This window comes from Python bivittatus, unplaced genomic scaffold, assembly GCF_059951505.1.
Source record: "Python bivittatus isolate LINGU-HERP-01145 unplaced genomic scaffold, Pbiv_v1 ctg000160_np1212, whole genome shotgun sequence".
NCBI lineage: Eukaryota > Metazoa > Chordata > Lepidosauria > Squamata > Pythonidae > Python > Python bivittatus.
In genome coordinates this window covers 1,845,001-1,867,156 of record NW_028277076.1, presented here as the reverse complement: position 1 = coordinate 1,867,156, position 22,156 = coordinate 1,845,001, and the positions used below count along the sequence as shown (strand labels likewise).

At 50.7% G+C, this 22,156-nt stretch overlaps 1 protein-coding gene across 1 annotated transcript; it reads right to left on the bottom strand.

Moving 5' to 3' along the window:
- Window positions 1–40: 40 nt before the first annotated feature.
- On the bottom strand, window positions 41–14,251 carry CERCAM (cerebral endothelial cell adhesion molecule). Its single transcript, XM_088146914.1, has 13 exons — window positions 13,964–14,251; window positions 10,881–10,991; window positions 10,488–10,605; window positions 9,929–10,063; window positions 9,187–9,391; window positions 8,734–8,853; window positions 8,158–8,234; window positions 7,936–8,042; window positions 7,494–7,626; window positions 6,914–7,041; window positions 6,598–6,801; window positions 1,023–1,279; window positions 41–574 (listed from the first exon to the last, which is right to left on the bottom strand). The coding sequence occupies exons 1-12, from the start codon at window positions 14,215–14,217 to the stop codon at window positions 1,033–1,035; spliced, it is 1,839 nt and encodes a 612-aa protein (XP_088003040.1). The 5' UTR covers window positions 14,218–14,251; the 3' UTR covers window positions 41–574; window positions 1,023–1,032.
- Between the last annotated feature and the right edge of the window lie 7,905 nt (window positions 14,252–22,156).

The following is a 22,156-nucleotide window of genomic DNA, read 5'->3' as shown; positions in this document are numbered from 1 at the left end:
GAAGGAAGGAAGGAAGGAAGGAAGGAAGGAAGGAAGGAAGGAAGGAAGGAAGGAAGGAAGGAAGGAAGGAAGGAAGGAAGGAAGGAAGGAAGGAAGGAAGGAAGGAAGGAAGGAGAGGGAAGAGGAAAAGGGAGGAAGAGGAAGAGGAAGAGGAAGAGGAAGAGGAAGAGGAAGGCAGGCAGGCAGGCAGGCAGGCAGGCAGGCAGGCAGGCAGGCAGGCAGGAAGGAAGGAAGGAAGGAAGGAAGGAAGGAAGGAAGGAAGGAAGGAGATTGGAAAAGAGGGAGGGATCCAGAAGGTGGCTATCCCATTGAATCTGCACAGAAATCTTTATTGCATCAAGGGAAACTTGGTCAGGATTGCCCGGTTGAGCGCCTTGTCCTTGCACAGCGAGGGACCATCTCCCGGCAGATGGGCGAGCCCAACCCATCTTCAGCTCACGCCCTGCCCACAGAGCACCCCTCTCGTCCAAACAGTTCAAGCAAACCCCGTGTGCCCTGGGAAAAACGGGAAGGGGGGAGGCTTCATCCCTGAACCTGTCCTTTCTCTCCCACGATGAGAGTGCAGAAGGTGCGCCTGGAAAAGAGAAAAAAAAAAGCATTGATGAGTTGCCCAGAATAAAATTGCCCAGGTGGACCACGCCGATCAAAGGAAAAAACTACTGCAACACCTTGTGTGAGATGGGCGGCTATATAAATATGATAAATGAATGAATGAATAAATAAAACTAATACAAAACCCTCCCCTAAGCTTCTGAAGAAAAAGCAGGCTATAAATCTAATAAATAACTAATTGCCAATTTTCCACCTTCTTGGAACCTATTTATTTCTAGGACTGTCTTTCTGGTGTATTTTAATAAATTTTTATCTTGTCGTAAACCGCCCAGAGTCATTTCACGAAACGGGCGGTGACAAATTTGATGAATAAAAAGAAAAGAAATAAAATGTTCTCCAGGAAAGCGCAACCAACAGCTTCCTGTGGGTTTTCACATCTGCCACCCAGCTGTTTCGCCACTCCGGCTTACCGGCCAGATGTCACAGCTCATCCCGAGATGCTGCGGGGAAAGAATGGCGGGCCGGGCCCCCGCTAAGGCGGGCATCTTTCAAGGTTTTCTGCGAGCCGCTCCACGTGGTTTTGCGTGAATCGTCATCCCAGATGGTGGAGAACTCCGTATCGCTCATCCACTGGGCGTCTCCAGCGTAATGGGCAGGGTAAGCCAGGGAGGGCAGGACGGAAAAGGCCCGCAGGTTGCGGCTGCCGAAATGTCTTTTGTAATCCTCGCTGGGGAGAGAGAAAGAAAGGGAATTATCAACAGCGACTGCTGTAGAAATGTGAAAAATTGGGGGCACGATTCAGTGCCTGTAAGAGCTCCGAATGTAAGACCTCTGCGGACACAAATGCTGTGCACCTCCAAGCATGTATAGAGTGCTTTTCTCTCCCCTGCCCCCGAGTCAGGTTCACACAACATTCATTTATTTAGCTGCCAGATTTTTAGCCGGCGCTGAACATCCACGAGTTGACGGTTGAGCATAAGTAAGTGTTGATTGCGCACAAGGTGTTGAAATGCCCACTGATTCTCCTGCTGGATTTGTGCCACGAAGGAGACAATCCAGGATGAATGGGGTCTACGCTAGACTTGCTCAACCCTAACTCCACACCCCCCAATTTAGGGATCTGAATTGAAGCAGTGACTTTTGCGGGAAGAGCCGGGTCCAAGAAAATGAGACCGCTGAAGACGTGGTCCCGAAGCTTCAGGACCTCGGACAGAGAACCGGTACTTGCGTCGCTGGATCTGAAAAAGGGGCCTGCTTGCTGCTGAGACAACAGCTCTCCTCAAGAAGCCAACCAACCAAATGCGAGAAGCAAGCCAGCGTGCCCGGACGAAGGTTAATGCCCATCAGCTTTGGGCACTGTGCAACCGTAGCTGTCAGGCTCGGAAGCCAATCTGGCTACACGTATTGTAGAAAGGTTACTCTCTCTGCCGGTTGATGGGTCAGCTTATGCCGTCACCAGCACTGCAGGTCAAACCTTTCCTGCAATTGACCCTGCGGAGAAGATTCAACTCGCTCTTTTGCACTCAGATATCCTAAGGCCAGGAAACTTGCACGCCCAAGAGAAAGGGAAATATTTCTAAACAGTAAGGTTCCTTCCACATCACGGCACGCTTCTGGCCCTCTCGCACTCTGAGACGACGCAAGTGGAATCTTCTGATCCTGTCACCCGGCTCCAAAAATCCTTTACAATCAACAGGGCTTTGCTGTTTGTCAGCAGCTCTCCTTCCCCTTCCCCCCCAGCGACGAAGATCAAACTTATCATCAGAGGCAGCCTGCAAAAACCATGCAGAGCTACGTGCTTGGCCTGAGGCCAGCTAGATTTTTAGCCCTTTCCCACCCACCCCACCTCTTTTGCTTTTTGGAAAGACATTATCAAGGTTTAGCAAACCCAGAGCCAGTCAAGAACCAGATGAAGATGGGGTTGGGAGCACGAGTCGGACGGAAAAGCTCTGACTGTCACCGAGAGGACGGGCTCCGGTTTAGCCTGCTCTGCACGCAAATCGCTTTTCCATCCTGTCTGGAGGGAAGACCAAATGGCTTGGCTGGGAGCCTTACAAGCTGGAAACTTAACAGTTTACCCTATCCAACTGTCACTCTTTCAAGCAGCAGGGAGCCTCGTTCGATCGTCTCAGGGAGTTTCAAATTTTGGGGATGGGGGAGATCCAGAGCTACAGAACGCCGGGCTTCCTGCGGATGGAAGAGCAACTCATTCCTGAGCTGGGGAACATTTATTCATTTTTAATCGATTTGGTTTCTACAGCCGCCCGTCTCACCCTTCCCCTCTTTCCCAACAGCCTTTTTCCACCTAAGGCTCCCGATGTTGCCGCGGACTCCAACTCCCATCGCCTCGAGCCAGCACAGGCAGGATGCAGAGAAGGAAGGGTGTTGTGTTCCAACAACCTTCACCCTTGCAGAAAGCAGAGCTCTTTCCCCCTTTTATAAAAGAAGGAAGGCTCGCCGTGTCAAAACGGTGGCCTGTTGCAACATGGTGGAACTAGGGTTTGGCTTTAGGGATTCTGGCCCCCAAGATGCTCCCCCCAACTCAGGATCTGTCCATCCCCCATCTCCCACCCCATATCCAAAGGTGATGCTTTTAAAAAAGTGGATGAAACAGGAAGAGGCGAAGCCAGCCTTCACTCCTGCAGCTACGCTCAGCTCCCTGCCGCCCCTGAACGTCTGAACTGCTTTCCAGTCCCGTCTACACGTGACCCCTCTCGAACCTCCCTTCCTTCTCCCCGATCCCCTCGAGTTTTGCTGATGCTGTTTTTCTGCAGCCTCGTGCAAAAAGGAATACGCTCATCCCGGATGATGTTTTCCCTTAAGCGGAACGACAGCGGAGGGAGAAACAAGGCGCGGCTCTACTGCCAAGAAAAATTCAGCCAGGCCAAGTTTGCATGATCAGCCTTCATAGCGTTGCAGACGCTATGCAAGCGAGCTATTGCAAGCGAGCGAGGAGACGGGGGGGGGGAGGAAACTTTGCTGCAAAGAGAGAGCAAATCGGTCCTAGGATAGTTCACAACTCTTTATCCATCAATGAGCTCCATCTTAAGCTGGTTTGTGACTATAATAAAGCTTTCAGTGATCGATTGCCCTTTTGTAAATGTTTAAATGGGTAAAAATCTTCAGGCACGCTTGTTCCTCCTGCTCCTAACCTATGAAACCCCACGGCCCTCCTTTCCGCCCCACTGCAAACAGAAACAGAGGGATCGACGGAGCCATCTGCTCTTTCAATGGGCCAAAGTGCCAGTCGAGGGGTGGACTTTTTCTGCTTCTCAAATGGAGCAGCGGCTCGCTTTGGTGGGCTCCCTTGCTCTCAAATACCGTCCACACAAGCTCAAAGCCTCAAAGAGAATTAATGCAGACCCTTCACCGGCCGAGGAGAGGCTGAGCCAAAACTGGAAGCGTTCACTGATGATATCATCAGTCAGAAATGAGGTTTCCAGTTAGGAGAGCCAAGTCGACGTTGCAAAGGTCAACATCTGTCCTCCAGATGACTCAGGACTATAATGCCCATGGTTCCCAGCCTGGCTGTAGATGCGTAAAAATCCATCTTGCCCCCCAGCAACCTGAAACATTAGCTCAGGGTGTCCTTTGGTGATTTTATGGCACTACTTTTGCTAGAATAACTTTAAAAAAAATAGTTGGACATTCCTTTCCATTTCTGACCTTGGCAGTGAAGGGGAATGAAAAGAAAGAAAGAAAGAAAGAAAGAAAGAAAGAAAGAAAGAAAGAAAGAAAGAAAGAAAGAAAGAAAGGAAGGAAGGAAGGAAGGAAGGAAGGAAGGAAGGAAGGAAGGAAGGAAGGAAGGAAGGAAGGAAGGAGATTAGAAAAGGAAGGAAGGAGATTAGAAAAGGAAGGAAGGAGATTGGAGGAGGGAGGGAGGGAGGGAGGGAAGGAAGGAAGGAAGGAAGGAAGGAAGGAAGGAAGGAAGGAAGGAAGGAGATTAGAAAAGGAAGGAAGGAGATTGGAGGAGGGAGGGAGGGAGGGAGGGAGGGAGGGAGGGAGGGAAGGAAGGAAGGAAGGAAGGAAGGAAGGAAGGAAGGAAGGAAGGAAGGAAGGAAGGAAGGAGATTAGAAAAGGAAGGAAGGAGATTGGAGAAGGGAGGGAGGGAGGGAGGGAGGGAGGGAGGGAAGGAAGGAAGGAAGGAAGGAAGGAAGGAAGGAAGGAAGGAAGGAAGGAAGGAAGGAAGGAAGGAAGGAAGGAAGGAAGGAAGGAAGGAAGGAAGGAGATTAGAAAGGAAGGAAGGAGATTGGAGGAGGGAGGGAGGGAGAGAGAGAGGGAAGGAAGGAAGGAAGGAAGGAAGCAAGGAAGGAAGGAAGGAAGGAAGGAAGGAAGGAAGGAAGGAAGGAAGGAGATCAGAAAAGGAAGGAAGGAGATTGGAGGAGGGAGGGAGGGAGGGAGGGAGGGAGGGAGGGAAGGAAGGAAGGAAGGTAGGAAGGAAGGAAGGATGGAAGGAAGGAAGGAAGGAAGGAAGGAGATTAGAAAAGGAAGGAAGGAGATTGGAGGAGGGAGGGAGGGAGGGAGGGAGAGAGGGAAGGATGGAAGGAAGGAAGGAAGGAAGGAAGGAAGGAAGGAAGGAAGGAAGGAAGGAAGGAAGGAAGGAGATCAGAAAAGGAAGGAAGGAGATTGGAGGAGGGAGGGAGGGAGGGAGGGAGGGAAGGAAGGAAGGAAGGAAGGAAGGAAGGAAGGAAGGAAGGAAGGAAGGAAGGAAGGAAGGAAGGAAGGAAGGAAGGAGATTAGAAAAGGAAGGAAGGAGATTGGAGGGAGGGAGGGAGGGAGGGAGGGAGGAAGGAAGGAAGGAAGGAAGGAAGGAAGGAAGGAAGGAAGGAAGGAAGGAAGGAGATTAGAAAAGGAAGGAAGGAGATTGGAGAAGGGAGGGAGGGAGGGAGGGAGGGAGGGAGGGAAGAAGGACAGGAGGGAGGGAGGGAGGGAGGAAGGAAGGAAGGAAGGAAGGAAGGAAGGAAGGAAGGAAGGAAGGAAGGAAGGAAGGAGATCAGAAAAGGAAGGAAGGAGATTGGAGAAGGGAGGGAGGGAGGGAGGGAGGGAAGGAAGGAAGGAAGAGGAGGGAGGGAGGGAAGGAAGGAAGGAAGGAAGGAAGGAGATTAGAAAAGGAAGGAAGGAGATTGGAGGAGGGAGGGAGGGAGAGAGGGAAGGAAGGAAGGAAGGAAGGAAGGAAGGAAGGAAGGAAGGAAGGAAGGAAGGAAGGAAGGAAGGAAGGAAGGAGATTAGAAAAGGAAGGAAGGAGATTGGAGAAGGGAGGGAGGGAGGGAGGGAAGGAAGGAAGGAAGGAAGGAAGGAAGGAAGGAAGGAGGGAGGGAGGGAGGGAGGGAGGGAGGGAGGGAGGAAGGAAGGAAGGAAGGAAGGAGATCAGAAAAGGAAGGAAGGAGATTGGAGAAGGGAGGGAGGGAGGGAGGGAGGGAGGGAGGGAAGGAAGGAAGGAAGGAAGGAAGGAAGGAAGGAAGGAAGGAAGGAAGGAAGGAAGGAAGGAAGGAAGGAAGGAAGGAAGGAGCCATTGTGATAAGATGGGGGAGATTTTGGCAGCGGGTGGAACTTCTTTTATGAAATGGTTTCTCCGAGAAAGGGGGCCTGACTCTGACTAAATGCAAATTCTCAGTCTCTAGGTGGATTTTTAAACAGCAGAATATCTAAGGGAGAAGGAACTGGCAGGATGCAAAATATCCTGGGTTTCAGCTTGCATCTGAAAAAAGAAAAATTGTGGAGCAGATGCAAAAAGGCAGAAGACGGAACGGAGGGTCGCGTAAGAGGGTCCAGCTTACCGGCTGGCACTCCTGAATGGAGGACTCTGTGCTGTAACAGTCAGCTGTCCATTTGACTCGCACATTGATTTCCCCCATCTTCAGCCCCCACCCCAAAAGCTAACCAACCAGCTAATCACCACGTCCCAACTCAGCAACGACAATGGCCGTGGTCATGTCCCTTCCTTGCCAACACATTCGCTGGGAACGGTGCCTTGTTAAGCCATCGACATTTCAATCAAGAAGGTGGGCTGCTTCCAGTTGGGGTGGGGAGGGGGCAAATCCTTACTTGGGGTGCTTGTCGTACATAATGGGCAGGAATTCATCCACGGGCAGGATTTTGGAGAGGGGCTGCGCCTCAACCAGCTTTTGAGCCCCCCGCCACGAGAGGACGTAGGCCAACGTCCAGTAGGAATATTTGGGCACCACCAGGTTGTGGATTTCGGCCACCGCCTCCTCGTCGTCCGAGTTTACTTGTTTCCTGCCCAGGTAGCTGGAAAATAGGAAAGCAATTCTTGAAATTCCTCCCACCTCCGTCGGCAGAAGGGCCGTAGCCCAGGTGAAGCTGCGCCTTGCAAAATGCGCACAAGCCATGGGACACGTACATCAGCTCCCAGTCCGTTTGCGCCTGCTCCAACTCCTCCATCAGCCTCAAAAGGTGCTTCTTGAAATAAGCCTCAAACCGGACATCATCTTCCAACACGAGCGATTTTTCCAGCTTTCTCTCGACGATCTGAACAACACGCACAGGCATCAGTGGAGATCGGAGGGCTCTGGCACAGACCTCGCCGCAGCACTTCCTCTCCCCTCCTCAGCCTGCTTTCCTTTCGTGCCGTGCCTGCTCAGAGGATAAACCTGAGAATTGGGAGGATCTCGTTTGGTTAGAAATTGAAGAGTAGAATAAATACGGTTTAAACGTTGAGGCCTGGCTCTGGAGCTCTGCCAAAGTTAAAGCTGAATGATCATGTTTAGTAGGACGGGAGGGAGAAGTTATTAAATAGACCAGGAATAATCTTATTAGCAGTGTTTTTCCCCAATATTAAACGTACTTTTAAATTAAGTCAAGTTTAGCTCTGACTTCTTCATCCTGGCCATCAGGATGCCTCAAAGACCAAGGAGGTGCTTGGTTTGAAAAAGGAAGGAGAACCGGGTTTAAACCCCTCCCAACCTTTGCCTGGGTCTTACCTCTTTCCACACATGGTGGTGGCTGAGGAAACAGCCAACCTCCCCTTTGGTGAGGGTCCTGCCTGAAAAGGGGTCATAATATCCCGGGAGCAAGTTGATGCCCATTTTCTTGATGCTGCTGCTATTCAGGGCGCTGGCAGAGAAAAAAATCAGAGTTGAGAATCTGGGGAAAGCAATCCGGATGTAGCCCAAACCAGAGGCAATCGGGCCTTTGGTGGGGTTTTAGGGAATTTGGGACGCATTCATCTGCCACCCGAGCAATGCTTAGGGGTAGGCTGCCACTGAAGCTGGAGGGTCTGTCCCAGAGAGGTGTTCCTTGACGAGGCTCGCCCTCGCAATCTGCCTCTTGGCCACCACCACCCTAAAGCTGTTTTCCTGGAAAGGCAGCCGAAGTCAGGGACCCCCTTGCAGGGTTAAGAAGAAAAAGTTATCCGGCAGCCACCTTCCGTCCACGGCGTCCACCACCAAGGGGTCTATTTCCAGCTCGAAGAGAGCATCCAGCATGCGCTGTCGCCGGTCCGGACGTCGGGCCAGGTTGATGAGGAAAACCTGCCAGAACAGGGGACGACGCCCTGAGTCGGAAGACCCTTCAGAGGGCATCTGGCTGAACCCCCCGCCCGATGCAGGAATTAGTCCCCTCTCGGCTTGCAATTCATTCCCTCACCTCATCAAACCCAATCTTGGTGGGACGCTTCGGGGGGACGTAGATGTGCCTGGAACGGACCATCGGAGGCCCATCGACTGCAAGCGAGACAAACATGCAGAGAGAAAACCAGAAGTTTAAATCTCACTTCCTTTCTTAGCAAGCTCGTCGTTTGCACCATGCCCTCAATCAGGGTTCTGAATGAATCCACCCTCTGGCTTCGCACAACGCCCTGAACCATCAGCCAGCCCAAGGCAAAACATGCTGAGAAAGACCTAGCCGAGAATAATTTAAAAAGCCAACCAGGGTTAGGATCAACCAAGGCTAGACTTTTGCGCAATTGCAGATTCAAGGTTTGTAGGGTTAGGGGTGTCAGTCCAAATCCGCCCCCCCCCCCAATCCTGCTATTTATTCAGGTCTGCTTCTGAGTTCAGGGCAAGTGCTCATAACCCCAGCCTAACCTTGGTTGATATTAACCCTGGCTCGTTTTTTAAAACTCCCAGCCAGACCCCAAAAGCAAGCGGACTCCTTCCTTCTGGGGCCTCCCAGCAGGATGCACAGATCCTTGGGCTGGCCGGACTGTGCCCCTCGACTGACCTATGGCCTCCAGGATCAGGTGCACAAACTGGACACGCTCCTCTTCCAATGTCTGACGCGATGTCAATGGGACATTGATGTACCCAAACCGCTCCTGATTGCACAGATACATCTGGGCCCCTGGATGAGAAAGACAAATACATTTCTGACTTTGGCTGAAACGCTGGTATCATTTGGGGGTTTCTTTGCTCCTTCCCCTTTCCTGCTTTCGGGGAATCTCTCACCCAATAAGCTTTTATTTAAAAGTTCCGGAGAACTTGAAAGCTTGCGTGCTCATCCGCGTGCCCTGCGGGTTAATCCTAAAAACAACATTATTCAATGTTGGCTTTGCTTTCTCCTTGCAGTCTGAAAAGCAATTGTTTTTAATAGAATGATTTACTTCGGGTCCCCCCCCCCAAGTTCTTTCACTTGTCTCAATCATAATTCGAAGAGGGAGCATCGTTCTGTCCCCACCTGCAACTTGACACGAGTAGGCAAAGACGTTGATGTCGTCGAACGGCCAGGAGTAGGTGGGGTGGGGCGGATAAAAGGCGAGATCGGTTGTGTCGTCCTTCCGCAGGTCGATCAAGAAGGTCGCGTGGACCATGGGCACGGCAAAACACCCGAGACGTTGGCGGTTCTTGGTGGGGAAATAGTCCGCCGTCCGTCGGTAATAACCCTGGCGGGGAGGAGATCCTTCAAACCCAAATCCCACTGAACCATTTATCCACCCAACGCCAGCAAATAAATACACATAAAATTAAGCCAAATGATTTCATCATGCTTTGGAAGAAAAGGCTTTCACTGCCCAGAAAACACAAGGCTGGGATTTGCACCTAACCCGAAACAACATTTGCGTTAACCATGGTTTTTCACCCACGTGCGTCTCGCCAAAGAGCAAAGAAATCCTGCCATGTTTTTGCAAATTCTTGGTTCGCTTCCCATCCTTCTGGACTGTCCCTCGCAAGAGGTACCCCAAATCAGGAAGAAACCAGGATTTCAGGTTCACACTACTGGAGAAGCACTTCGTTAAAATGAGACAAGTTTCAGAATCCAGGAAGACCCACCCCCCAATTTCAGATTGGGGGTATTTGCCCCAAATTCAACCAGGGTTGGTTACTTGTGAGGCTGCACAAATCCTGGCTTGGTGCTCAGATGAACAGAAACAGATCATCTCAATGCTCTACAGAGCATGGCAACAGAGAACTTGGCTTACCTGTGGCGTGATCCCACACCAGAAATTAGAATAATATGTTTGAGAATCCATCATGGGTGCCACGACAGACTTGTTTTGGGCAATGAGGAACTTCAGTGTTTGATTGTTGGTCAAGATGCTGTCCGTGTCTGCAAACTAGGGGCAAGAAGACACGCCGGCTGAGACGGTGAGCCTCAGCAAGGAGTAAGTTCTCCGCAGAGTCCTGCACAAACATCTCTGATCACCAAGGAGAGACACGAAACCATGGCTTTTTGAGAAGGGGTGCAGAACATGGAGGATGCTGGCTTGGGAGGGAGGGAAATGCTCATGGTTTGTTGGGGGAGGGTGAGAAAACGAAATAAATTACAGTTTAGGGTTGCAAGCAGCTGGCAGGGAGATCGGTGTACAGAGAAGCGCAAGCATTGCATAAATTCCCTGAGTTGGAATTCCCTACAGCCCAGAAGAATAAACCAAATCATGGTTGAATGGGATGGGGTGGTTCAGCCACCAGGCTAAATCAAGGGCTGAGCTTCCCAGCCCCCCTGCCCTTGGCTGAATTTAGCCCACCGGTCAGGTTTACCAAAATGTAGCCGGCCTCTTGCGATTGAGCGAAGGTGAGAGCCTCCTGCTTTAACCTCATCATCTGTTCAAAACGCGGCTCGGTCCAATGTTTGGGTCCCAGTTCGTTCGGATAAGAGCTGGAAGGAAGAGCAGAACGGTCCAAACGGACGGGCTACTCAGAGGGAACATTCGTAGAGTTTCCCTAAAGCGTAAAATTCCACATTTTGCTGGGGAGGAGTTACGGCTATTTCGCCTCGGGGGGAAAAGAAAACTCGACTTCTTTGTTTTTTAACAGGGCACGGAATTTCTCCGTGCGTCAAAGTGAAAAGTTTAGACGGAGGCGCTCAGATCGGGGAGGGGTAGACTGCCTCTGTACATGGAGGTTCCCTTTCAAGGCCTCCGACAAGCGTACCTGGGCTCTTCCACAGATCTCCACGCAATGGACCGGTAATCTTTCTCCACGGCGCTCAGCCATTCCTGCAGCATTTGCGTCGTGTTGTCTACGTTGTGATCCGTGGCACACCTGGTGGGGGGCAAAGGGGACGTTGGTTCCTCCCAAAAGCTGATCACGCAAAGCTTTTCTCAGAGGCTTTGTCAAATTCGCGATAAAAAATTGGGGTAGCCTCAGGTCAAGACGCATAAAAAAACAGCCCCACGAAATAGGAAGCCGGAGATTAAAAAAACACCATGAGAACTATTAAGGGAGATCAGAGCCCCCCTCTTCCCAGAAGTTTTGGACTTCAAGCCTCATAATCAGCTAGCTGGGGATTATGGGAGCTGCCCAGCACTTTTCCCCTAGTTCTCTTTCATTGTGGCCAAACCTAGGATCACTGCATGGAAAATGGAGAGGTCACCACCAAGTGAAGACATTTCGGTCCAAACATTACAGTGCTAGGTCTCCAACCCACCGCCTTTGAACAACCTCACCGGGGTCCCTCACGGAAGCCACTCCCTTCCCCCTCGTGCCAGAAACCAAACTGATGTCAGTTTCCAAGGGGTTTTCTTCTCTTTAACCAAACCCCCTATATTTGAAGTTCTTCATCTCTGAATCCTGCTCGTTTTTCTCCCTGCACTGGCTAGCAAATCAGCAGACGCTGCTGTTTTATCACAAGCCAAGATGTTCCCTGGCTCAGCCAGTTCCTTGAAATTACATGTTTATTTTCCAAATGCCTCTCAAGCTGAGTTCAGTCATGCCAACACATCAACTCTGAACTTATTTATAGCACGTGGCTTGTTCGTTCTGTTAGGACCTGTGTTTGCTGCTTGGTTGGTGGGCCGGTGAAGGGCAGCCTCGCCCGCGAAAGAACAGTGTGCCAACCAGCTTAAAAACGCTGCGACTGCAGTACCATTGGCACTACGAAGCCACACGGAAACAGGAAAGAGTGGAAATTAAGAATCCCTCGAGATCATGCCATTGTAAGATGACAGATGGGCAAAAGGGGTAGGGGATGATGGGAGTTGCCATCCTTCCCTTATGGAGGATGCTGGAGATGGGGCCCCTGCAGCAGCAAAGTTCTCTCCAACGGTTGTGAACGGGCCAGGAAAGAGCAAGGCCCAAATGTTGGGGAAGTGGGGGAAACAGAATGAAAAGCATCAGGAAGGAAGGGAGGGAGGGAGGGGGAAGGGGGAAGGGGGAAGAGGGAAGGAAGGAAGGAAGGAAGGAAGGAAGGAAGGAAGGAAGGAAGGAAGGAAGGAAGGAAGGAAGGAGAGGGAAGAGGAAAAGGAAGGAAGGAAGGAAGGAAGGAAGGAAGGAAGGAAGGAAGGAAGGAAGGAAGGAAGGAAGGAAGGAAGGAAGGAAGGAAAGAAGGAAGGAAGGAAGATGAGGGAAGGAGGGAAGGAAGGAAGGAAGAAAAAAGAATAGAAGTTAATGCACAACAGACTCAAATCTTGGATCCTGACTTTCTGGAACTGGACGGAGACATCCCAAAATTGCACGCATTGCTTTAACAGATCCTACAGATGGGAAAAAGCTCATCTTCTCCTTTAAATAAAAACCACCCACCATCCTTATTACATTGCTGGTGTCGGGTTTTCTACAAGTTCCCGTCTCTGGCCAGGGATAAGCTTTGGAACACAGCAGACGGGAATCCTTCGGTCTTCGCCAACGGCCCAGGTACAGCTGGAGAAGCAGGTGAGCCGTCCCTGCGGGGCCGGGGGCCGGTAGCCGGTAGCTGTTCGAGGGACGGACAAGGCGAGGGATGGCCAATAAATTGGCCTGGAAAAGCAGGACGGTTGTGCCACTTACTCTGAGGAGTCTGGCATAAGGCGAAAACGTACTCCCCAAGCATGCTGCCAGAATGAATCGGAAGCCCCTGAAGAAGAGACTAGTGTGGCTCAAAACCTTGCCCCCTGGTCTTGGCAAGGCGCGTTGAGCCAATGGAGGAGGAGAAGATTCCTCAGTCCCGAGAAAGTGGAACGCGTGAGAAGGAAACTCAAAGGAACTGTCTCTTGATTTCGCTCGGTGTAAGATGCAGCGGAGGACAACTCAGAGAGGCTTTCCAGGTTCTCTTACTACACCCTACCACGATAAAGAGCATCTTCTGTTGCTTGACTGGCCTACCTCAAAGGGCTGGTACCTTGGTTCAGCTCGGAAGATCTAAGAACCATGATCGAGAACGGTTCTGGCTGTAAGTAACAGAACTGATCGCAATTGAAGTGTACGAAGGAGCTTTGAGGGTTTTTCCCTCTGGTTCCAGGCGGAAGGGGCTCATCTGTTGGCAGCCTTCAGCTCCTCAAGACCACCGAGGCACGTTCTGACCCATGTCACACGGAACGCGCGGCGGCATTCGGTTTTTCGAGAAAGCGGTCCGCATCCCCTCTCCTCGCCCGACAGGACAACAGCCCACAACCTGATACGGTCTAGAGGTCTTGGACTATAACTCCCATCGTGCTGGGATTAGGGAGGATGGGAGTTGCAGTCTGGTGCATCTGCAAGGGGTCAAACGGTGGGGGGGAGAGGAGGGGCAGTTCCAGCTGTAGGGAGGCCAATTCCAAAGGAACGTGGTGAGTCCAAGGAAGGAGAGAGGAGGAACAAAATAAGTTCCGAGGAACAACCACGACGTGGCAAACCGCAGCAAAAGACGCCCCTGGGTACCCCAAATCCCAATGATCACTCTGCACCCCCAAACCTGTGTCCATCAGCACTTGGGGCAGAAACCTGTTCCAAACCGGTTTCGCAGATCTCCTGATGGAGGCCGCTGTCCTCAGACGCGGTGCCCTCTGGAGGTCTCGCACTGCGTCCCCCTTGGCCCCGGCCTGCGCAGCCCAGAGGGGGGTCCCCAGCCTGGGAGCTTCAAAGGAGCCCAAGCCTTTTCCCAGCCGGCCCCCGACGCAAAGGACCCTCCCGACTCACGCAGGGGCACCCCCGACATCCGCCCAGAGTTCAAGAGAGCCCAAAGCCGACTTGGGGGAGGGGGACCCCCAACCCAGCAGGCGGCTGCGCAGCTCAGAAGGGGCGTTCTGCCCTGCAGGCCCCCGCCCGGACGCCGCGCTCACCAGAGGGAGATGCGCTCCGCGGGGTAGTCCAGGCGCTCCAAGGCCCCCAGGTAGTGGGGCAGCGAGTGCTGGGCGTTGCGGGCCAGGACGGCGATCACCACGGCGGGCGGCTCCTCCTCCCCCCCGGCCGGGGTGCGCCTTCTCCCCGGCGGCGCCCCCTCCCGCGCCCCCTCCGACGGAAGGGAAGAGGGCGCCCCCAGACCCAGCAGGAGCAGCGCCAAGGCGCAGCGGAGCAGAGCCGCGGGCGGAGGCATCGCGCGGTGGCCACGGCGGCGGGGGCGCGGGGGGCGGAGGAGGGAGGCGGGGCGGGGCCAAGGCGGGGGGCGGGGCCCGAAAAAAAGGGGCGGGCTTGAATCTTTTCCCCGAGCAGACGCTGCTTCCCTTGGGTCGGATCCTGCCCGCCGCCCCTCATCTTCACCACGGCATTCACCCAGCCTAGGGGTGGGTGGGGGGTACTACTGTCCTCTCCTCCCTCCCATCCCGGCCGAGGATGATGGGCCCTGCAGCCGCTCCCCACATCTCGCGATTTAGGCGCACGCGCTCCCCTTGGCTGAGCTGCGGGACTGGCGCTGGATCCTGGGCGGGGAATCAGCCGAGCAAATTTCTAGTCCTCATGAGGTCCGGAGAACATCGGAAGCTGTTTCTCATCGCAGACCATCGCTCTCTCCAAATGGCGTTGTCCATCTCAGGCAAATTTTTCCTACTTGCCTCCTCCCCTGCCTTCTAGGAACACCGCCTTTCCCAAACCCAGAAACGAGATTTCACCAGTTTGCACTGTCAGAGCTCCAGACTTGGCTGTTGGGGCCCAGAGTATGGCCGGCTGTTCTCCTGAGCATACACCAAGTGCATTTTCAGGCCCAGATCTCTAGGGCCGACGAGAGGGCTTCCAAAGATTCTAGCCAGATAAAGCCTGGGTTCCCCATTCTGGCAGTTACCGTGCAACTGCTGAGCCTCAGCTTGGATCCTAGTTTGTTTTAACGATCGTGAATTAAAACAAGCTACAACCGCCCAACATTTGCTGTGAGAATTGTGAGAAAAGGGGGAAAAAAGGAGGAGAGAGAGTCTTGCTCATTCCCACAGAAGTAAAGTACAGGCCCAGGGTCCCATTCAGATACCCAAACAAACCATGTTATGTTTCTACTAACCATGGTCGCCTGCTTCCTTCAAGACCAAACTTTACAATACAACAGATTTACCTTCATTCCTCACCCATTCATATCTAATGCAAGAAGCAGGGGAAGAGTTGTTTAACATTAAAAATGGGAAAACCCAGCAGAGAACTAAACCCTCCCCTTGTGATATTTTCTGGCTCTCTGTTCCTGGGAGAGGGCAGAATGGAAAACGCTAATAAAAATAAAAAAGGGCCGGTTCCCACATTGTGCTATATCCATAGTTTGCTCTACCCGTAAGTCTTGACTCGCACCAAAATTTCACTAGTCCAAAATTCTCCATCCTACGTCCATCCTGTTTTCTAAGCTATGATGTAGTGGCTGAGCTACACATTACACTCAGCCAAAACATGTCCCTGTGAGATATGGATACAGGAAGGGGTACCATCTCAAGCAACATTGTTCTTCAGTGGAAGGGTGGTATATAATCAAAGTAATTATAAGAATAGGTGATATGTTTCTCTTTTGCCTTGGCAAAAAGCAAGCCAGCATGAACACAGCTCTCAAGTCTGTTTTTAAGAGGTTACTGTATATCCAGAAAGCGGAGGTTTTCTTCCAGATGAATTCACACCTTTCACACACAATTCTGATCTTGGAAAGCAAAGGATAAGCTAGCAAAATGCTGCCATCTATTGGCTAAAAAAAGTCTTTTTTAATCTGATTTTCCTGCCTCTCTCCCAAAGCTATACAGGCGGACCTCACATAGCAGTTGCCTCATTTAGTGACCATTCAAAGTTACAACAGTGCTTAAAAAACACAGTGACCAGTCCTCACACTTACGACCATTGCAGCATCTCTCTGCTCTTAGTTTCACTTGCTTATTTACCCGATACAAAGATATCCTCAAAGAGAAAGAGAAAGAGCCCCAGTTCAGCTGAAGGAAGTAGCAAGCAGCAAAGGAAAACTGAAATAAAATCGTAAGCACCATCACAGTCACGTGATCTTTGCTTAATTACTCCTAAATGCATCCAAGCAAACGCTCGCTTATTGCAACGCCGGCGAGAAAGAATCCAGGAGTATCTTGAAAGATGAAGCTGTTCCTTCTGCCACAAAGACATGTGGGGGTACTGGATTTGGCTGTCTCTCAGGTGGCATGAAAACCCTGGTTGCCTGTCCATTCCCCCCCCCCACACTTCTTTTAAAATTGTGCTACACTCAAAAGTTGTGACTCCGTCTAGATCCTGTAAGAGAGAATTCTGTCTCTGTGGGGCCATGATCTTTAAGTCCCTGTCCATGGTACTTGCCCATCCAACCGTCCACTTAGGGCTTCAGAAAGAGATCTCAGATCTCTTGAATTCCCTTGAATTCAGATTCAAGGAGATACTGCCGTTCCTTCCCATATATGGATCCCCAACTGTGTATCTTTGGCTGGTATCTTCCCCTTCGAAGGAGGAGTAGCACAAGGGAGCCTCAGGATTGGAGAGGTCAGGGCCCCCTTCTCTGAATCCAGGTTCAGCTCCAGGCCACAAACTCAGGACTGAGAAAATGCGTTATTTCCCAGCAAGAAAGAAACGTCCGCCCCACTGCGATTGCCGCCTTTGCTCAAAACTGCCTTCTAAATAAATTCACGAAGAAAGGCACGGTGGCCTTTTTACATCTTTGCCTGTTAGTCTATGACTGGTAATACTTCTTCTGAACCAGACTCTCTTCTTGGGAAGAAAAAAGAAGTAGAAAGAGAAGGGAGCTGAGGATAGAAAGAAGTCAATTATTCCAGTTTACGGCTGGGCTCATTCTCTTTTTCAGATGCCCAGCTCCCTTTGTGGTTTCAGCCTCAGCCCCTTCCATCTTTTCTCAGTGCCCCCAAGCTTGGATGTCTTGGAAAAATGCAGGCAGACGAAGACGGCGCTACAGCCTGGCATGGTCTGACCCGCGGCTTTTCTTCTGCCAACCCAAGGATCTGAGCCCTGGGCACGCACCAACCTCGCAGCTTCTTCGCTCGCTACCCGGAAAGATATTTCACGACATCGCTGCTCCGCCCAAAGGGGGAAACAGAAAAGAGAAACCGAACTTAATTAGGCTGTCTTTAAAAAAGGGGGAAAAAGAAAGAAATCCTGCTTGCATGTCTTTCGGTGGGACTGCAGAGGGCAACACTGCATCGAAGCTGCCGAGAAATACAGCTTTATCGCTAAGCAGGGAGCAGCGGCTGCTTTTAAAACAGCCAACCAAGTGAGAAATCTCAGAAGCCCATCATCCTGAATCAAATCTACTGGGGTATCTTGCCTAGTGACTCTGCCCAGCCTGAACACATCAATACTTAGCCGATTCCTCCACGGTGAGGCACGATTCACACCTGCAAACGTCTTCCGCGTTGACCGTGTTGGGGAGGAAGTCCTAAAAATAAGGATCTGGCTACAAAATGTTACTTAGGGTAGCCCTTCCCAGATTGGGTGTCTTCTGCATTTGTGGGACCAGAATCCCCAGCCAGCACTAGGGGAGTTGTAGTTCAACATATCACAAAGATGCTGCACTGGAAAAGCTGGTTGGTAAACCAGGACTGATGGCTTAGCGTGTTGGGTGTCCCCCACCAGAAGAGATTTATTCAATAAACCACTTCGCGCAGTGTGCGAATCCAGAATTTTTCTTCTTTTCCTGCACGCCACCCCAAACGGATTCCTGTTTTTGCCTTCCAAACCTTTCTCTCTCCAGCCTGCTCTTTCAGCCAAATACCCCAGCATCTATTCAGGGTGCTTGGAAAGCAGGGGCTAAAATTTGAATTCAAGGGATCCTCCCAGGGTGTCACAGGAAGCAAGAAGCTGACATATTCCCTGAAGGATGCTAAAGAAACTTCTTTTCCGGGTCTTCTCTCTTCCCCTCCTGCGGTTCCAAAAAATCAGAAGGTAACGGGCAGATTCAAGCATGCAGATTTAAAATATACTCCGGACTTCTGCTAAACTCATTTCTGTCTGCGGCTCCTCTCACATGTCTGCTCTTTTTGAAAGAGCCAAGAGCTATTTTTGCCATGTCAGAATCGAGCTATTTTTAGGTAGCACTTTTTTTTACAAAAAAGGCATGACTTGTCTTCCTGTATTTCCTGTTACACACACACCCTTTCGTATTGTGATGCTTCCTCTCTCCTCTGGTTCCTTTGCCAGATACGGTACACGCCATCGGAGATTTTTCACTCTCCAACCCAGGAAAACACAGGCAGTTATTTCACCCAGGGCGGCTGGAAAATGCAACTATGATGATTATTTCATAACAAGAATGAACAACAGAGTGTTTATCCCCACAGGAGGAGACCAATTGTGCATAATTCTGGGCTTTCACATCATTGATCCGAAGCACATCTCGGAAGCGGGATGGAGAGCAAGGATCTTCTCCTGCTTGTTCCTAGCAAGCGTCATGTAAAGGTTGACTGCCCTTCCACAAGGAGGTTCAACTCTTGGCTATTATACGTTTGTAAGAAGACTCTTCTTGAGTCAAATGATAGGCCAAGCCCTACCATCACCTCTCCAGCCTAGGTTCCCAGCAATATGCCTGGAAATTATTAATATTTAGTTAGTTTAATCAGCCATTTTGGCAAAAGTGAGCAAACAAAAACCTACCCAGCCTCTTCTAGGCTGGAGGAAAACTTTGAAATCAATTTCCATCTGACACAGATCCCTGGCACGCCACCTTCCATACAGCTTGCACTTTAAGGAAGAAAGGAAAGATTTAGGTCTCCCCGATTATTCTTCCCCGCAAGGTGCTTTTTCACAGTGCCTTTAAACTGGGGGCAAAAGTCTCTTTCCTCCCCCCGCTCCCCAAAGGTCCACCCTGTAGCATCTCGACTGATTCTTCACTTCAAAAAGACAAGTTTTCTCTCCGTTACATTTTTTTCCCTGCCCCAATGAATTCCTCCACTTAAAACATACACACACAAACCAATGGTGCAGCAAAGGGACGGACGCTGGAAACGCTTGGGCTTAGCGGTCTGAAGTTTGGATGGAAAAGCATTTGGTCTAGAAGGGGTGGGAAAAAAAATGCCTTCTAAGAAGCACTGACCCATACAATCTGCCCCCCCCACCAGCCCCCTCCTCCCCCTCTTTTCTCTCCCACCCACCAGGCCCTTCGGACAGTTCTAGCCCAAATCAGGCAGCTGTGGTGGAAAACAAAGCTATTTCGCACACAATGGCCTTCTGTCCACTGCCAGATGCTGACCGGTACGGTGGACAGAGGCCTGGCCGGAGCCATTCAAGGGCTGTGCCAGGGCCCTGCTGGCAAGAGACAATCTCGCCCGTGATGGAGAGTCGATATTTCAAAAGGTTTTGTTGTCAGATGACCCAGGAAGACGGGGCTGACCCTCGGCCCCCCTGCCCCACCACGCTGCCAATAGCAGCTAGACACATTCCTGACCTTGGGAGGGGGAAAAGTTTAAAAACTCCAGGAGGACAAACAATAACCGTGTCATGGAGCTGATTTAAGAGCGCTCTTTCCATCACAAAGGGCAGACAAAGGAACTCAGAGGTAGGGAACGGTTGGGGGGGGCAAAGCCCAGGAAAGAAATCAAACAGGGAAAAGCGCAGACTTTTTTTCACTGGGGGGGTGGACTTCACCTGTCCTCCATCCCAGCCTGGCCCTCCCACCCACTTCACCCACATTCTTGATTCACCTCTCCGTGCTCCTTCATTTTAACCTGGAATCAATCGAATCTCCAGGTTCCTTAACCCTCTTTTTACTCCCCCCCTTGAAAAAGTTTGGGAGGCCTTGATCCTTACCCCTTCCCCAGCTAGAAGGCCACAGTGGTGCCCCTTTTGTTCCCAAACCAGTGCTGGGTCTCTTCTCCCACCCGCCCCCCCCCCAATAAACCTGAATCTTTGCTTCTCCACAGTCACACGCTCAACCCCCCCACCCCACCCCGGGCGCGGATGCATCAGTGCTAACTGGAGAAACAGGAAGGATCAAACGTGCTGCATCATTGAAGCTTACAGCAGGGAGAACGTGCTGCAGCCATCGAATTGCAGCTGCAAGGAAGACGGGCTGTTTCGTTCCCCCTTCCTTTTTTAAAGTGTGCTCATTTCTAAAACAAAAGACGGGTGCATGAAAATCAACCTTTTCTTCCTACACCCCCAAAGACTAGGAACAGACAGCGCCGTGAATGCTTTGCTGGCCACAGTCACCTTCCCCCGGCCCAAGGTAAAGGTCAAGGTAGGGAAATATATTACAGAAGTGGAAGACGCAGTGGCCGGTAGGAGCTATGGCCGGCCGGACCCCAGGTCTTCACCCCATCTTGGTTTTGAAGAAGGGGACAATACTCCATAAGGAAGTTGAAGGTTTGCAGATGGGCCAGGAAAAGCAGAAAGGTAGAGTGGCAGAAAGGAAGGAATATCCTCTTTCAACTCGCCAGCCCGTTCACAAATAGCATTAATATTCGGGGTGAGCCCCCCCCTTATTTCATGACTGCTTCGCCTCCTCAAAGAAGATCCAGGAGTAGGAGTTTTAAAGGCAGAAGAGCGTAGTTAGGACCCTCAAAAAGATCTTCCATGTCTTCACGTTCCTTATAAAGATGCATTTTTCTAACCTAATCCTAGATCTGGCCCTGGCAGAACTTTTGGTCCAAAGGGGAAAAAAAAGTACTTTTTGGGAAGCAGAAGTTTTGGAACTTCTGGAAGGGGAGGGAGTGGTCTTCCCCGATCTAGAACCGGGGAGTCCGTTTCATCTCAGAGGGAACAGAAAGACCTACACGGCCTACAAGCATCTCCTCCAGTAATTTTTTTCGGGGGGGAAATGCCCCGTTCTCTCTGGGACCAGGGCGTCCCACCCTCCAGGAAAAGAATAACTCATTCATTTGCAAACCCTGGTCAAAAGGCCTTTGTGAAGAGCCTTAACTCTTGGGTTTCGCCTTGGAGATGTTCGTTCCCTGCGCCACCAGACACATGCCAGCAGAACATGGCAGGTTGCGCCTCCAAACTGACAGAGAGACAACAAGGACACGAATCCAGCAAGTTGTGCCACATAAACTCTTTCGATTCATTGGATAAAATGCTTTGAGCTGGACCTGAGCCACAGAACGTGGACCAGATTCCTATGCAGAAATGCTACCAGGTTTGGGCAGACACTAAGAATATTTCTTCACTGTCTGTCTTTCCATCATGGCCTGATAGGAACCATAAACCATGAGGAACCAATGACTCCAATGCCTTGTTTTCCTCTGTCCTCACCATGGCTTTTTCCTCTTGTGCTGTGTCTTTTTAGCCTGTATCTCCAAGGGCTGTCTTGCTTTCTTATTCCCTAACTGCTGAAAAACAGGAGTTCCTCCATAGCTGGGTGGAGCACATCAAATAAATAAACAGATGCCCTCAAACTCGCAAAAGTGCCTTCCTGCACCTCTTTATCCTTTATTTCTCAGACACATTTAAACTTGAGAAGCAAAGCCTGGGGTTTAATTAGGATTTGAATCTGGAATTTGGTGGGCTAAACTCTTGTTTCTGCCCTGGTTGATCCCCAGGAGAAAAAGCATGAATAAATATGGAAGCATTGGAAAAGACCCTGGATAAGCAGTGGAGAGACTCTAAAGAAAAGAAAATAATTCCAGGAAACATCCAACTTACAGAATTTCTGGAGATCTGATGTGATGCAGTCCAGCCTTCATCCTGGACGCTTCTGGGATTTTATTCCACTTATGCTCTGCTTTTAAAGGAGACTATTTGCCTTGCTTTTTTGGAAGAATCACAGAAAGAGAGGAAAGAAAATATTGGAAGTAACCTCAGAAGGCTTTTTTGCTTCTGCCTCTTCTATTTATTTCCTGGCAGCTTATGGGAGGAAAAGCAACAGGAAAGAAGGGGGAAAAATGAACTGTGCAAATTTTATGTTATTTATTTAGCTCAAAGAATCAGCATTCACTGTCTGGGGCTTTTTAGCAGAGTTTGAGACTTCTTTCTTAATTCTGCTCTGAAACGAGATCCATGACAGACAAAAGGTTGCTTTTTACCAGTTCAGGCCAAAATGAAGACGCCCCAGAATAGCAATATTTGGCTTTTTTTTATTTTGACCATGCCAGAAAAACACTGAGAATGTAGAAGGATGAGTTGCTAAAGCTGCTTTT

Excerpts from the sequence above, each read along its gene's own strand:
- CERCAM (XM_088146914.1), bottom strand. The coding sequence starts at position 14,217 with ATGCCTCCGCCCGCGGCTCTGCTCCGCTGCGCCTTGGCGCTGCTCCTG. Across the intron at positions 7,042-7,493 it reads ACCACCATGTGTGGAAAGAG|ATCGTCGAGAGAAAGCTGGA; the intron begins GTAAGACCCAGG and ends CGTGTTGTTCAG. Across the intron at positions 1,280-6,597 it reads ATGTACGACAAGCACCCCAA|CGAGGATTACAAAAGACATT; the intron begins GTAAGGATTTGC and ends CTCTCTCCCCAG.